This window comes from Manacus vitellinus, unplaced genomic scaffold, assembly GCF_001715985.3.
Source record: "Manacus vitellinus isolate BGI_N305 unplaced genomic scaffold, ASM171598v3 scaffold_4_pilon, whole genome shotgun sequence".
NCBI lineage: Eukaryota > Metazoa > Chordata > Aves > Passeriformes > Pipridae > Manacus > Manacus vitellinus.
In genome coordinates, this window is record NW_021940604.1 from 704,784 (window position 1) to 722,268 (window position 17,485).

The 17,485-nt window shown below is 36.2% G+C and overlaps 1 protein-coding gene across 2 annotated transcripts in view; it reads left to right on the top strand.

The window, feature by feature from the left end:
• Nucleotides 1-17,485, top strand: part of UTRN (utrophin) — a 366,848-nt gene that overhangs the window by 143,118 nt on the left and 206,245 nt on the right. For both annotated transcript variants that reach the window (XM_029962891.1, XM_029962892.1), the window contains exons 44-50: nt 691-826; nt 2,931-3,080; nt 4,333-4,417; nt 5,982-6,187; nt 7,333-7,450; nt 10,835-11,040; nt 12,460-12,614. In XM_029962891.1, the coding sequence (XP_029818751.1) occupies nt 691-826; nt 2,931-3,080; nt 4,333-4,417; nt 5,982-6,187; nt 7,333-7,450; nt 10,835-11,040; nt 12,460-12,614 (1,056 nt within the window). The remainder of the gene's footprint in view (nt 1-690; nt 827-2,930; nt 3,081-4,332; nt 4,418-5,981; nt 6,188-7,332; nt 7,451-10,834; nt 11,041-12,459; nt 12,615-17,485) is intronic.

The following is a 17,485-nucleotide window of genomic DNA, read 5'->3' on the forward strand; positions in this document are numbered from 1 at the left end:
TTAATACAACCCACAAAATGACAATCATAAAACTTTTCTTACAGTTTTAATTTGTTTTAAAAATAATTTCATTATAAAGCCAGACTTTTTTTACGAAGAATTGCTCAGCTACTTTCTCTGTCTGAATCTGAACTGTACATTACCTTGATTTCTATTTTAGCATTGACAGAGATAGACTAATTGAAACAACTTGTATTGTTCTTGAATTTCCACAATTCTATAAAGTAAGATCTTTATGTAATTACATGTTTTTAACATCTCCTGATACTTTTATAATGTAATAAGATCTTTCTTAATTATTTAGTTTGAGATGTTTCATTAAAGCTTTGTGTGATTTATGAAAGTATTAGATATGTCGTTAAAACCTTCAAGGAAAAAATTCAGTGACCCCATAGTGGTTTACAGTGATTAGGCCTGAAGGTGTTGCCATTACTATTACTTATATTTAATGTCTTCTGCAGTCTTTTGGAAGTCTATTTTGTTAATTTGGAACTGAAATTTGTCTGTTTCTAAGGTAGTATTATTAATTTGCAAATATCTTTCATTTTAATGATGATAATGGAATCCTTGAATCCTTTAAAATGCTCCAAGCATTGACAAACACTTGACTGTGACATCAGAAGCGATGTAGGACTGACATGCTGTATTCACTATGAAAATGCATATGGGCTTTTTGTTTTGCTTTTTAAGGCTAAAAGGAGAGAATCAGCAGCTGATAGAGTACAGAAAGAAGCTTGATGAGCTGCGTTGCTGGTTGGAAAATGCGGAAAATGCTCTGGACACAAGATTTACATTCGACCATGGAGAAAACTTGCAAGAATTGAAGGCAAGATTGATTAATGTGTATATGTGTATACACCTGTATGTCTTATGCAAAGCAATCAGGACATGGCTTTTGGGGAGGGGAATTTTCACATTGTAAATAGCCAAAGAAATATTATGGTTCTGTGAGACAGTTTTATGAGATTAGTTACACACGCAAGACACCTCTCGAAATGAAGTTGGGTTAAGTTGGTAACTGTGTTATCTAGCCAGAAGATGGTGTCTGTGTATGAGAAAGTGAGAAATAGATATGCTACTGATAAAATTTAGCAAGTAGAGTTTCATTGGAGATGATGTCTCCATCTCAACTTTATAATTGTTAAAACTTGGAGCAAAAAGCTGATAACCTTAAATGGTAAGTAAGCACCATTGTCCCATTTACTGAGTAGTTTTAATGCTTTTTTGCACGTGTAAGATTTTATTTAACCTGCTTTTTAAACTGTAAGGGTTTTGGCCTTTTCAAATAAGTTGTGTGCGTATGTATGTATTTTTCCTGTTTATTTTCTGTCTGGCTTTGACAGCAAAACATCTTTGGTTTGTAGGATGTGTAAAGAGAAAGTTTCTGATATTCTAGAAGAATGGGAGGAGTACCCAGTCCAACTAACCTGCTTGCTCATTTCTTAAAAACCAATAATTTATCAAAAGGCAACAAAACAACCAACACAAAACTCAAGCAACCTCAATTAGACCAAATCTAGGTGGGAAGGCTTGACAAGTGTGTTGAATGATGTAAAGTAGTTGCAGTTGTTTGCCTAAACAAATTGACTGATGTCAGTTGAGTGTTTGCCATCTGACTATCATCAAAGTGTATTTTTTCTTGCCTTCTATCTTAATATAAATGCCTGAAGCGAAGGATAGAACTGGAAAAAAGGGGGAAAGAGCAGAGTTTGCTAGGGAAACACTGGTAGAGCACATTATTAAGTACCAATTTGGCCCTGTGTAAGCAAGAATGTTTTCAATTTTGGTTATATATCTGAATTAAAAGTTTAAGTTTGCAGTAGAACAGGTGCTGAGCAAGGTTGGTGGTCTTATTTCGTCTAGTCAAATACAGAACAATAAGAAGGGATATGATGATGAGAATAATGAAATGTAGGGAAGATGAGCTATTATTAAAGGATGATATTACGGAAATGGGAATAACTGATATTAACTGATCAGTCAGGAATAAATACTGTTTGGGAATGAGAAGATTTCTAAGTAGAGCTTCTGAAACAGCATCCAACTGAAAAGGTTGTTTGTAACATATTTTAAGAAAATAATCCTTTTAAGGTAGACCCTTGAAAATTTAGGGAAGACACTGCTTTGTATAGCACCTATTGTGGAAGAGTACTCTTTTCAGTGATTTCCCATCCAGGCCTGTGTTCCTGTCACTTTGCTATGCCCACCTCCATAGTAATTGTGTAACAAGTTACTTCAAATATTGGGGTGTAAAAATATGATCTGTACTTGGTATTGTAATTTTTTTATTCTAGCGTTTCAAAACCAAAATTTGATACCTACTCCACAGTGCTTCTGGTCTGTGGGCAAATGATAGTACAGTTGATTTAAAGTCAGTGGGAATACAGGCATAAGCTTTTTGAATTTTTGCAGGTTCTGACCTGCACTTCATTTTAAAAGACAAAGAAAGCTGTGGATGGTTGATCAAAATGAACTTTTAAGGTTATGTTTAGTTTTTAAATACCTTTAGAGTATACTTTAAGAGTCAAGTACCTTATAGTGATCTACCATGTACTTGTATAAAGTGTGTTAGATGTAGCTCTAGTTTTTAATTATTTTTTTTTAAATTAATGCAACCAACAAGTTTGAATGACAGTGTGTTGCCTTTTGGATACAAGTGGTATATCCGGAGTTGATCAAACGGAAGCATCTTGTGAGATGAGAATTACTGTGCTTGATGCGAGGCTGTACGTTGTGAAGGTTTTGTAAGTTTTTTCCAGTAGCAATAAATGTTGGTATTTGAATAGATGTTTTAATAATTTCTAGATTGAGCACAGAAACCAAAATAAAAGCTTTTCTGTTATGTATTTCCATGTCTAAATATTGGAGTTAAAATACACTTAAATATGTATGCATTTTACTTCAGTCTAAAACTCTTCTGTCCCTTTTAGGTCTTAAGTGAAGAGATGGAAGTACAGGGTGACAAACTGGAATGGCTGAACAGAACTGAACCTGATGTACTTTTGGATAAAAATGTTGATCTTCAGGAAAAAGACCAACTTTCTGGTTGCTTGCAGTCCCTCAATGTGAGGTGGAACAAGGTGTGCATTTCTTGAGCACAGGGTACCTGAAGTTGAAAGGAGAGTGGTATATTTGGAATGATTATTTACCTTTTCATGTGTCTGTAGCATGTCCATAAAATGACTTGAAAGCCACGCAAACATGAGCAGGAAATATACCCCAAACAGTTTCCATGTGAAAACACTGGTGGGCATTTTTTCATCAGATTCAGTTATTTTAGTTAGCTTAGGGTTTTTTGTTGATTTTTTTTTTCTTTCATATTGGCTTTCTTTTAAAAGATTAATCAAAAGTATTTATCAACTGGATCAAAAATATTTTGCTGATTTGAGTCAAACAGTAGTGTATTAACTTGAAATTGAGAGTTAGAATAAATCTTTGCTGTATAGGAAAATGGTATGCTTGCAGCAGTTAAGAGGAAAACAAATGAAGCTGTGGTAAAGCTTAGTGAAAAAATCTTATCAAATATGTCTGGGATTCTTCCTGAGTATAACTACTGTAAATTAGAAACTCCTGTGTTCAATCTCGTTGGCAAGTATGTGACAAAAAACTCACTTTTTTTTTTTTTTCAAGATTTTTTTTGTCAAGAAAATCTTGTCAAGAAACAAGATTTTTTTTCAAGCAGAATATGGAGATCCTAATGAAAAAGAATAGGATTATTTGAGATTATTTTATGGATCGTGGAGATAAGAATTTATTGGGGAAAGGGGCTTTCTGATAGATCAGGGAAAGAAAATGTGTTTTTTTACCAACTCAGCCGTGAAAATGGGGATTCCCCAACTGCTATGTGTATTACATTTCCATCACTGCCTTTTAAAAATATTTAAAAAGCAATTAGCCACATTTGTCTTAACTACAATGCAGTTTAGTTGTAACATTTTTTCCTTTTTAAATTAATTCCCTATTTCTCTACTTTCATGTGACTGACTATAGATCATGCTTTGTATATCTTTTCTTCAAAGTATATTCAAATAATGAGTCATAGTTTTGGTGCTTAGACAGTAAAAAACATGTAAGCAACCTTTCTACAACATTTCATTTATTTATTTTCAATATTTAGGTATGACACCGGGATGTAGTGAAAAAAACACTTTACTACCTCTTGGCATTTTTATTTTTTTTTTAAAGAATACCTTCAAATATAATTGAAATATATCTGAGGCATGCCATTCTAACAGGCATGGTGTAGAATAGTTTGTTTTTCAATAAGAGATTACACTTTTGCTGTTAATGTAGGTTGTGTTACTGGTTTTGTTTCTCTCTGCTGGGCTGTAGGTGTTCAGAGAAGTGCCTGACAGAGTGAGAGAACTGGAGGCATTTGTTGGGCAGTCTCGTCTTGTTACACAGACAAAACCTTCTGGTGAGTGATCAGTCCTTCTACTCTGCTTAATTACATTCAGTTTAATCCTGTTTGCAGTCAAAAATAATCAAAAAAACCTCTTCTCTATGAACTTAGACAAATGTAAATAAGACATGTTTGTAGAATTGCGCTCTACCAGGGGCTACCTTCACATTATTATGGGAGAAGGGGAATGTTTGGGTAGGGAAAAAATCACTCTACTGTTAACAATTGGGGAAGTCTTTTGGAGTTCCTGTAAGAGTTTTGAAACAGAGAAATGTTTTAGTAAAGCTTAGGCCTCCTCATAAGGAGCCAGTGTACTAGGTACAGAGTAAAAACCAAAATAGCTGTGCTTGTCTCATCCTGGTTTCCTGTGGATTTGTGGTCATGCCTTTTAGTAATTAAGATCCACTAGGTGCTTTCCATACAGCTAATTATTTGTAAAGTATCTCCTGTGTGTAGATACTTTGCAGTCCTATAAATAAAAGCCATTCTGCATCTTTTGACTCAGTTTGGGACACAGATGGGTCTTTCTCATTTGCTAGATTCCTGAATCTTTTAGGGAAGGCTCTCTGAATATATATTCTTGCATCAGATGCTGACACTGGCCATATTTTCAAGTTGTTGAATGCAGTTCAGAGGATACAGATTGTAAACAAGATACCCAGGTATCTGTTTTAGAAAACTAGATAAAAAAGCCCTTTTCTGAAAGATTTTGCAACTTAAATTTCAGTAAATTGACTCTATTTTGTTTTTAATTCAGCATCACTAAACAAAATTTAAAAGAGGCAAATCAATTTTTGTGAAATCCTTTCAAAGCCTTGATTCAGCTTGTTTTTCTTTCATACAAGGTGTTTGTTAGGTAAAGCTCCTGTGTTTCATTGTTTGAGGGAAGTGTGAAGTACTGATGATCCAGCTTGATGTAACTTAATGTTTCTTGGAACTGGGACACAACTTCTGGAGTGAATTTTACTGTTCAGCTCATCCCTCACTTCTTTGCAGTGTCAGATTAAAAAGGTAGAAAGGATGTGGCTGAACTTGTCAGGCTGAATAGGCATCTGTCTCTTCTTCAGACAGTTTTGTATTGCCAAATCCATGAAGCACTTATTGTGGAAACTTGACTGACTTTGCTTGAGTGAATTCTGAACCGAGAGTGGCGAAGACCTTTCTGCTGCATAATAGAAAAGTGAGGAAGGCAATTTTAGACATTTATCTTGAAAGTATTGGGTTTCTTATGCTTAATAAGGGTCAGTTCCCTTTCGTGTCAAAGAGTATTTAGCTCTATTCTGCTAAATTTAATGAAATTTTGTCTTTGCGAGTTTTCATCTTGTTTGTTTTGAATTCATGCTGAATCATTTGGCTGAGTCTTTGGCATGCAATAAAAAAAAAAAGAAAAGCCTTAAAGGGGCAAAAGGAACTTCTGATTACCTTGTTTCTGTTTGTTGAAGTACAATTTTTCCTGTGCTTTTCCTATAGATGCTATTGCATATTTATAGGAATTACAAAAAAATCCATGTAATCGCCAGAACTGCATGTGTGGCCATGACTTCTTTTTTTTTAACAGAACCCCTAAACTCTCTTTCAGATATCCAAAAGGTGGTGCTAGCATCTTCTTCATTGGAAATTCCTGTTCAGATGCAGCAGGCTTTGGAACTTTCTGCACCTGCTGATCTGGACAAAACTAGAAGTGAGCTGGCTGACTGGTTGGTATTGATTGACCAGATGCTCAAGTCAAACATAGTCACTGTGGGAAATACTGAAGAAATCAATCGGACTATTGCACGAATGAAAGTATGTGCTGTTGTGAAGGCTAGTAGAAAATTGTCTCACATCTTAATAGTTTTTATATTAAGTAAAGAAATTAAAAGCAATAACGTGTTTAAAAATGGGGAAACCCCCCCCGACTGCAACAAAATGCATAACCTGAAAGTTGCACTTTAAGTGCTGTTATTACACTCTGTTTCCTGTTAATTCTTATGTCCCTATGTGAGATAAGCACTGCTATTTTTTTGTTTAAAACAAAGAAAATGGAGACTACCTCCTGAAAATGACACCTTTTGGGGATTTTATAGTTAACTTGTATTGAAGACTTTGGAGCAGCATCATGATTGCTTGAAGGGTGACCTTTATGATTCACTCTTTATAGGTTTCTAATGAGTTTTGGTGTTAGACTAAACTGATTTCCAGAGACATGCTAAAATGATTAAAAGTTGTAGCATAAATGCTTATGATGTAAATGTTTGTTTCTGTTGATAGCTCACGCTATGCTGAGCCATGACCGAGGGCAGTATTTGTGAGATGTATGCAGCTGTTAAGGTTCATTTTATTTGACTTGATATCAATTAACATGAGTAACTGTAGAGTAGAAGCTGCAGGCTAAACAAGTGCTAAACTGATTTCGTGAATGTCTAACATAATTTGGAATTTGAAAGAATGTGATGTCCAATATCTTTGGAAACACCTTGTTTTAACTGTGTAATATTTGTCATATGGGCTTCTGGCACATACCATAGTGAAATAATTGTGTTTTATACATTATATAGTCTGATTGTTCCTTCCTGTCCTTTTCCTTCTCCATCTTCCCCCCCTCCGCTGCTGCCTCTCATATATATATAAATGAGGAGAGCTTGGAAGGAGGAAAATAAGTTATGGAAGAGTGAAAAACAGACACTAGAAAATATTCTGCAATGACTGTGATAACTGTGTGGTTTGTACAGGTTAACTTCCACCTCTGGATTTTCAGTAACTGCAATTTAGAATATTTTTGCTTTTTAAGGCAGTGCTATAATACTGTAACAATTCAGGGTTTACAATAATGATAAGACCAGGCATATACTTGTGGAGACACATGTGGTTTTTTTTAATTTACAAGGAATACAGGTTAAGTTAACTAAATTCTACTTTTTGGACTTAAATCATATCCTAATTCTCAACAGATAACAAATGCAGATATGGACCATCGTCACCCTCAGCTTGATTCTGTTTTTACATTGGCTCAGAATTTGAAAAATAAAACTTCTAGTGCAGACATGAGGACAGAAATCACAGAAAAAAGTAAGTTTCTTCATATCTTTTTTCTTAAATTCTTGATTTTGATCCTAGCTGAAGTTGCCTTCCTTGGAAAAAAAAAAGAAAACTTAGCAGTTAAGTGGCTTTCACTGTCTAACGAAAATTCCTAGAACGAGAGTTGCCACTTGTTTTCTTGACGGGCCATTTTTTCAAGTTCAAGGGTAAATATTTTTGCTGGGATTTCAAAATATCTTGTAAACAATTTGAGAACTTGACAGCCACAGACCCAGGGATGAGAATTTTATTTATTGAGAAATGGAGCTAATAGTGTATCTTTATTTTTGTTGAGCTTTGAGGCACTGGACATTAAAAAAACATGAATGTGTTGATTTAGGACAATAGCTTTGTGTCCGTACTTTGAAAATTGTTGGCTAAGAGCTAGTAGAGATTTAAGTCACTGACATGTACTTGAAAATTTAATTTCCAATTTAAAGGTCTCCACTCTCTTTGTAATGTATTTTACAGGTACTTAAGGAAAGAAACATAGAACTGTAAAAATTTGAAACTAAGAGACAATCTCTTTTTTGAACTCTTAAGCTTTGAAGGTTGCTAAGATTAGAAAATTCATGCAGCAAGGAATACCACAGGAGTAAGAATGGAAAGATGTATTTCCTTATGTTCTCCTCTGCAATGTAGTTTTCCTTTACTTATGTCTACACGAATTTCTTTAGTGTCTGTAAGACTTGATGGATATGACAGGGTCAGATAGAAAGCCCACAGATGGATGGTTTTTCTGGGGGTCTGATGAGATGGCATCTGCTGTCTGAGGTTGGCAGGACTGTGGACTGGTAGGGGGAGTAAGATTCAAGGAAGCAACTTAGTTTTGTAGTTGCTCAGAACTAGGGGTCAGGTGGAAACTTGAGGAGAGGAGAATAATAACTGTGGGAGTTGGTCAACAAGGGGACATCTGGTCAGTCACAAAACATTCCTGATTCTTTGGAAAAACTGAAGAAGAAATAAAGGAACTGTATGTTTGAAAATTTGTGTTCCCCTGTAGTCATGCCCATCCAAGGTGGGAAAAGAGAAGCTGTATATGCTGCTGTGGATGAAGCTTTCAGTAGATACCTTAGATGTGTACAAAGATTTTCTGTCTGTCATGCAACATGAAAAAAAATGAAGGTTTTGTTGCTGCTGACATTTGTAAATAAGTTTGCTTTTTGAAAAGTTAAGTTCAAGGCTGCTTTAATGCACCTCATTGTTTAAACACTGAGTGGAATATACTGATGTCTGTGGAATATACAAACTTCTGTGAGTCTGCTGTATGTTGTTAGAGGAAGTTTAATTTCTCAAATAGTGAAAAACTGAGAAAAACTTCCTTCTCTGGAACTTCCCTCTCAGTTGCTGCATGGTCTCTGGGAATTGAAAAAACAGTCTCATTGGGAATTCTTTCCAGTCCATCTGCCTTTGATGTCAGACTGGTGCCCTTGACAACTTTTTCTATGAACTTAACCTGTTGAATGCACTGAATCCTGAGACTACCAAGAATTTAACTTTTTCTGTCCTGTTTTGCTGGAGACTGAAAAAAGGGTAGATACATCAGCAGTGCAGAGAGAAAGGTTAACCTGAACATTAATAAGAAAAAGTATATGAAGAAGTATTCTTTCCATAATAATAATAATAATACGTAAACATTAAATATCTGTCTATTTCATCCAAGTTGCTGTTCTGGACAGCTATTTCTCAGGGCTATGTTTTTTTCCTTCCAGCTTTATGAGAAGAGCCTAAGCACTTGAGGCTTTTCTCTGCAGTTCATTAGCCAGCACACGGGGTGATAAGTCTTTTCTCCACTCCTGCTGTTTTTTGCTTTTGCTGTTTTGGTGAAACTACTGATCTCTCCCAGCAGCTGCTGGTTTCTTTTGACCATACTCTTTATCTAATATAGTAACATTTTTAAAAGTAAAAATCATGCTATTATTTGCTGTTGGGTTACTGAAGCTTTCTTTTAAGTTCTTCTTCAGCATGACCTATATCATGCCTGAAAATTAATCCAGAAGCTACCTGTGGGTTTAAATTGATGAATCTATATTGCACAGATTATTAGGTTTGTCCACCAGTAATATTTGCTCTGACAAGTGGGCTTTGCTGCCACAGTCTTTGAAAGCTTTGTGAAACTAAACAGAATATTGCTGAATGAATTAAAGTTAAGAGATTTTCTGAAGCAGATCAAGCATAATGGCTTTGTATAATTGCAAAAAGTTAAAAAAATGTAAAATTCACTTAAATGGTTTTAACTTAAGTACAACCTTTGGCATTTTTACTTTATGGAAAGTTGAAGTGACTTGAGTGTCAAGAGCGTTAGTTTTCTCATAAAATTGCATACTTACTGTTAACATAAATACATTGGACGTCTTGCATACTGCCTCCCTCTTGCTGCTCAGCGTACAGAGAAATCCATTTAGGTTTTTTTGGTTTTGCTTTTTTGCATTTACTTTTTTCACACATTCTTTTTTATCAAATTCTTTAGTGATATAATTTGTTCCCTGTAACTGTCATGACAGGTAATAGGGAAACCTGTTTCTGCCTCAATAAACTTTCAAGTAATACACTTTTTTATGATCTGTACGTATTCAGGAAAAGATATGATGCAATGCATTTTTCTCCAAAGACAGATTCACTGCTTTTTGTGATGCACTCTTTTTTGTTCTAGACCCTTATGTTGTCTTTTTAACTCCTTGTTTATTAAAGGCTAAAGTGTGTTTATCCATCATCTAATGTAACTATTTATTGAGAGAGGAATGGGATACTTGAAGGAAATGGGATGTGATCAATAAGTTCTCTGTTCTGCGGTGTCATCTACGTAAGCCTGTAGAAACCCATGGTGGAATTAAATTGCCGAAGTAGGTTGTTGCTGGAGTGTTTCTGCCTTGGCCAGAATTGTAGTACACGTGGCACTAGAATGCCTTCAACACACAGTAGTCTGGAATATTTAATCCAAGCTATCCAAGTATTTATTTACTTGTTTATTTGGCCTGTTTTAAATTACAGATGCACAAAGAGGACTTGCTGGTCCTATCACCTTAAAATTGTGCTCCTTGGAGCCCTGCTGCTGTCTTATCTCTGCAGTGCAGCTGCAGCATACTTGCTTCCCACATGTGTGTACTTAAAAAGTAAAATAATACATTTGAAATGTTCCAGAAATAATAATTGTTACCTGTCTGCTGACCTGCTTAAAAAAGAGGAATCCAAAGACACCTGCATTTTTCATTTGCTTCTGTAAATATGTGAACTACATGGTAAACTAAAATACTGAGTACGAAAACTACTATATTTGAAAATGAGTTATATTATTGCCTTTTGTCCCAAGAATTGTGTGTATGGCTACTTGTTCGTTTGCCTCGTTTTTTTCATGTTCTGTATTGTCCTACACAGTGGAGAAACTGAAGAACCAGTGGGACAGTACCCAGCATGGTGTGGAAAGGCGGCAGCAGCAACTGAAGCATATGCTGGCTGACAGCATGCAGTGGCATGAGCAGAGGCAGGAAATGGAGCACCTCATGGAGCAGTGTGAGATCCGTCTGCGCATGCTCCTGCAGGCCCCGAAAGAGATGCTTGCCAGACAGATTTCAGAGAACAAAGTAAGACCACTTACACGTATCTTTTTCCAGACCAGATTCCTCAGTCTGTGTAATGCTTCTGGATTCAATTGATGAGTGAATGTACAATTTAGTTGTAGCACTGCTTTGGGAATTCTACCTCTTTTTGAGTATGATATATTCTAAATTGTCTGTATTTTTCAATATATTAGAATATATTAAAGAATCACATTCTGGCAGGGAAACAGGTGGCATGTGTGCATGTGTGTGTTTGAAAGCTTAGTTGAAATGAGTATAGTGCAGCATCAAATAAATGTTATTATGCAAAAAGCTTGAACCCTAGACCAATTAAAGTTTAATGATACAACCACAGAATTTACTTCATAGAAATCTGTTAACAGTAGTTTAGTAAATCTGCTATTTAAAGTCATCCTGAATTTTGCTTCTCATGGGTGCCATTCAACACTTTTTTTTTTTTTGGATCCCATACAATCTTCAATGCTTTTTATATCACAGCAAACATGCTGTGATAAATCCGTAAATCTAGTATCCTTTGTCCTGGTGGCTCTCAGAAAAAGGGCAGGCGAGGGTAGCACAGTATGAGAACTAAAGAAACAAATCAGCAAGGAGAGGCTCTTATTAGTGCAGTATTTAGAACAAAGCTATAATAAAGTTTAAGAAAGCATATGTGTATATGTGTATGTGTAGACACATTCAGGAAGGGGTGCAACTATGTGTGGAAAGAGGAAAAGGGTATTGTGAGAATTCCTTACCAATCCGTAACTCTTACAGTAAACAATGAAGTTGAGTGTTTTTCATTTTCTATCTTTATCTGAACAGGGGATTAGGAAAGAACTATTAGATGTGCTTTGCTTTCCTAAGTGAAAGCAGGCCCATGCCCAAACATACAGTACAGAGGCCAAAAGATGCAACTGGACATTTACATGCAAATATTTTTTTCAGTTAGAAATAATCTTGGGTTCATCATAATGTCAAGTCAAGGCACATTATAAGTATCCTACAACAATAACCAAACACATTTAATGTGTTTTCTTAACTTAAAACAAAAAGAAAAAACATAAAAGAAGGAAATCAAATGCTGCACATTTCATTTATGCCACTTTTTGGTGCCACTTATCATAATATAAATTTATTCATGCTACACAAAGTATGAAAATGTTTTTATTTCTGTTGCCAGTAAAATATAGAAGATTTTTGTAACCTTTGGCAATTCTGGCAAATATAACTTCTCCCCACCTATTTGTGTTTTGATTAGTTCATTATCAGGACACTTAATATCTGTAGATTTTCTCTTTAAGGTTTTTCTTAAAGATGAAAAATATGCCCATTTTGCTTAAAAAAAAAGGCAAACCCAAGAGGCTTACAATCTGATAAAATGGATAATATGAAAAATACTATGATTTTTATTTTTATCTGTCTCATTCTGGAATATCTTTTTAGCTTTTAGTACAGGATTTGCATAGAGGTGACATCACGGTAGCAGCATTCAATGATCTTTCTAATAAATTACTTCGAGAGTATCGTGATGACGACTCAAGGAAAGTGAAGGAAACCACTGACCAAATGAACGCTTGTTGGGTTAATCTGAACCAAAGGTAATTACAGTGTTTCACTCTGCGTAGCAGTTTGTGTCTTAAATTTTCATTCAGTGTATACACGTATATTGCAGTTTCTTTTCTGCTCTGCTGGAGCATTTAGTGCTACTGTGCATAATTAGTCGATTACAGTCAAGGTCTTTTGATGGTTGAAATTCCCACAGTTCACCATGGAGGACTTCTGTATGACTTCTCATTTATGTGACTTTTTTTTTTTTTTAAGAGGGAAAAGAAGGTATTTCTCATGTTTAGTTTCAAGTTTGCCTGTGGCTATTATTCTCTGTGTCTTTGAAGAGTTCCTCTCTTGTTCATTATGTATACTCTATGTATACTCTGTGTTGCTGTCCTTTCTTTTAATAAGGCCGTAAGTATTCAGCTTGATCTTCCAATGCATTAATTCATTATGGCTTTTCATCTAATAGACACTTTCCCTGAACGGGGCTGCGCTTTGGGTTCCTGACCGTGGTGCTTCCAGCGCTCTCATCTAGAAAACAGTTGAGCTGTCGGAACTAAAACTTAGTTGAAACTTCTTTCTATTAATCCTCTATTTAAGATGCATCTGCAGATATGTCTTAATGAAAATGAGGTGTTTTCCTATGCATAAATTTTTCATGCAAGGTAATGTAATCTCTGCAGAAATGCTTTTTAGTATTTGATATTGATAGACAATTGACATTGAAAATAGTGCCTGACTCTGCAGATTAAAAGACTATGTGCTTTGTGGTTAGAGGGACAGAGGACAAAACTGGTCCTGTTTATGTGGGAATGGGGAAGATGATAACCAAAGTCTGTATATGTGTCTGTGTGCTTGTAAAAGGGGCACCTGCTTTTGTAATGGGATGTCAGTTAAAGGAATGAAAATCCTAGGTAGTAAAGCTACTGAAGTTCATGTTACCTCTTGAGGAGTGAGAGGAGTAGAACTTTATAGAATTGTGGAATCATAGAATGGTTTGGGTTGGAAGGGACCTTAAAGTTTATCCAGTTCCAACCCCCCTGCCATGGGCAGAGACACCTTCCACTAGGCCAGGTTGCTCATAGCCCCATCTAGCCTGGCCTTGAACACTTCCTGAGATGGAGCATCCACTGCTTCTCCTATGCCAGTGCTCCAGCAGTCTCACAGTAAAGAATTTTTTCCTAATATCTAATCTAAACTTGCCCCGTTGAGTTTAGAGCCATTATTCCTTGTCATATCCCTACATGCCCTTGTAAAAAGTCCTGCTCAGTCTTTCCTGTTGGCCCCCTTCAGGTTTGTAAGGCTGCTATAAGGTCCTCTGAGAGCTTTCTCTTCTTCAGGCTGAACAACCCCAACTCTCTCAACTTGTCTTCATAGGAGAGGTGCTTAAGACCTCAGATTATCTTTGTGGCTCTCTTCTGGATCTGTTTCAACAGATCCATGTCCTTCTTATGAAGGAACTGGATGCAGTACTCCAGATGGGGTCTCATAAGAATGGATTGGAGGGGCAGAATCACTTTCCTCAACCTACTGGCCACACTCCTTTTGATGCAGCCTAGGACACGGTTGGCTTTCTGGGCTGCAGGTGCACATTGCCAGCAAGACACTCCCAAGTCGTTCTCCTCAGGACTATTCTGAGTAAGTAGGTAATGAAGGAAGCAGAGTAGAATGTCTTTTCACCCTTCTTTTCAGAAAAATGGTGCTTCTGTTATGCTGTGTTTTGGATGTGGCCAGTTGTTTCCTAGTTATTTAGAAGGTGAAGGAAAACAACTCCTTGTTGGATTAGTATTGACAGTAGACTACAACTCTGTAGTAGTTGCATTCACATTCAGACTTTGCAGTGTTTTGGCTAGAAGGTGACCAGAAAGAAGAGCTCCTGCCTGAAAGCCTCTAATTATTTTTGAATCTACTTAAAGTCTAGAATAATAAGCTATTGTGTTTTGTGTATAACTGAAGCTCCTCAATTATCACTATGGCTACTGTTTTGCAGTCTGCAACCTGGGGAAGGTAAATGTCTCCTTTGTTTTTTAACTAGTGCCAGAATGTAAAGGAGAACTCTGAGAGCCAGTGGGTAGCCAGAGTGTGGAGTAGATAACCCTTTCTGAGTAGAATTAAAAGGGGGGAATGTGCAGTGGAAGCATATTTTCAAGAGGATGAAGGTTTTTATACTTGCTTTAAATGCAAGAAATAGAAATAATACTGACAAGGCTTACTTATTGTGGCAGATGTTGGGTCATACAGAAGTTTTATGTGGAGCACACATGGCTTCTATAAGAACATATCTCTATTTATAGCATAATGCTTTAAAAAACCAGTTTGTTCCCATCGTTGAAGGTTGTGGAAGGGGTCCTTAGTAACATCACTTGGGAAAATTGCAGTCCTGAATAGCACAAGAATGTTACCAGGAAGACTGTAACCATGGCATGTAAAGTTGAAGGAGCTTATTTTAAAACTGTTGGCATTAAGAGATTGAAGCTCCCCAGCTTGACATTGTGTAAATTGGATACTTTGCCCAGTGGCTATTTATGTTCTGTTTTTGTACTTTAAGGTGAAACTATAGTCGTTCTGTGTGTTCGTGCTGCCTTAGTAATGGATTATACTTGCTGTTCTGTCTCAGATGTTAGTTTCTGAATTTGTTTTGATCACACGCTTGTATGCATTGCAGATTTTTAGTTTAAATCTGAAAAAAGTAATTGGGTGGAACAGAAACCTGAAACAGAGCCATGAAAACTTAAATAATAGTTACACCTTTTTTTTCTTGGCCTGTCTTTGCTAATAGAATCTGTTTAGGGTTTTCTCTGCTACCCCTGTGTTAAGTTATCTGCATTTGAAAATAATTCTTCAGCTTCTTCTCACATTTATTTCTTGCATTCTGAAAGGACCCTCCATCTTTTGAGGTTGCTCCAATTGTATTAGAATGATTTGAAAATCTGAGACATCTTTTTATAGCATGGGGTAGTTGTTAATCTGCAGCACAGAATTCTGTTTTTTATTTTATGTTTGAGACCTTTACTGGAAGGCAGTGAAAGTATTCGTATCTACTCGGTAAAAGTGTTGCTCGCTACATGTCCTCTTTAAAGACATACATGTAATCTTGGAACATTAGTTTTAAATCTGTATGTATTTAGTGAAAGAATAGCTTTTTAGCTTTAATTCAGATACGTGACAATGTATATGTAATGGGACTGTAATAGGATTTCATTCTTTCCTTGAAGTTCAACCAAGCGGAAAGTTTGAGAAATTAAAACTTTAGGCTGAAGACAATATTCTTCAATGGATGTTATTATCCGTAAAGTTCCAGTTGTCTCAATTCCCATCTAGTACATCAGTACTCAAACTTAGAGATCTGGGTCACTTAGTGTTTCATCCTTTGGGGCTTTTCTTTTTCCTTGAAGGTCACTTTTATCACCAGTCTGTTCTTTCTGTTATCAATCCTGTTCTTCCACCTTTGGCCTTAACCTACCCTGCTAGAGAAGAAAAACCCTGCAGAGGGGAGAGGGTTTTGAAGTTAGAGCTCATAACTGCTTTTACTTTGTTTTTCTCACATTTCCTTGGTGTGCTCTAATTTTTTAACTGGTGCTTGTTATCTTTTCTAGGCAATATCTGTCGAAGTATTTGTAATCCCTAGCATGCTATTTATTATTTTTCTTGAGAGTGCCTGAAGCATTCCAGAGCTCCAAGTGAGAAGCAAGAATGAAGGCTTCCTAGTCTTTTGCTAGTAGCCCAAACTTGGGCAAACACGAGGTCAGGAATGATTCTTAGTGTCTTATTTTGGTGACTTAAGACCTAAGCTCTTAAAGTAAGGGTTGCAACACTGTCTTTTTGCAAGAAAATTCAGTTGGTTATGCTAATACTTAGGAATGTAAGCCTGGCAGAATTGGGGTTGCATGAGATTTTCTCACGGTCCTTGAAGAAAAACAGCTTTTCCTTGCATCTGTCTTTTCTGATGTGCTAGTAAACCAGGATACCTTCTTTGATATGTCATCCTGAATGGTGCTAAACACCAACAGCTTCTTTTCTAAAAGGAATATTTTAACTAGTTCTGAAATTCACAGTTCCAAACAGTGATTCCTTAATACTGCTGAGCAATACTTTTGCCACAGCATGGCAAGGAGGTAAGAAAGCTGAAGTAGATGGAAGGAGGCAGAAGACACAAGTTTGGACCTGTCTGGAGAAACATGGGAATATCAAATACTGAGTGTTTCGACCTTGTCTTACTTGAAATTAAAGATCAGTTTAGCCCTGGAATGTTCGTGCTTGATGTGAAAATGAAATTGAACTTTCTGCTTATTTAGCAGCAGCATTCTAGCTATTAGCTCTGTTAGGGGTTTCTGTACAGTGCGCTGGTGTGGGAAAGCTTGTTTCTTTTGTCTTAATTTTGGGAAAAAGAATACTGCAGAATAACAGCCTCAGATGGATGAAATTTAGTTTGTCATGCTTTAATTAATGTTGCTAATCAGAGCCTTTAAAATTGCTGACTATAATAGTTTTCCCTCGGTTTCATGTCAATGACAAGGAAACAACTGTTATGCAGAAGTGTAATGTGATTTTTTTTTCTTCTAGGAACTCATTTTGAAGTTGCTGATTAACAATATAATTAAAACATTTTAAGTTATCTCATTACATATTAGAAAAATCCCCTTACAGACACAAACTTTTGTGTTTGCACCAACACAGTCTTTTGGATGATCGAAAATTTGGACTATATTCTGCCAGTATTTGTTTAGATTCAAGTATGTTGAGCATGGCTTGACTGTTTTGATGGCAGTGTATTATGCTGTTTGAGTGATAGTGTCAAAAGTCTTGTCTTCTAGCAGAGAGAACCAGGTATTTGACTTTTCAACCCTTAGCACTTCTAAGAATTTATGTAACTGTTTCTGCTCATTGTAAAAGAGGAAACAAAAATCCCCCAAATTCT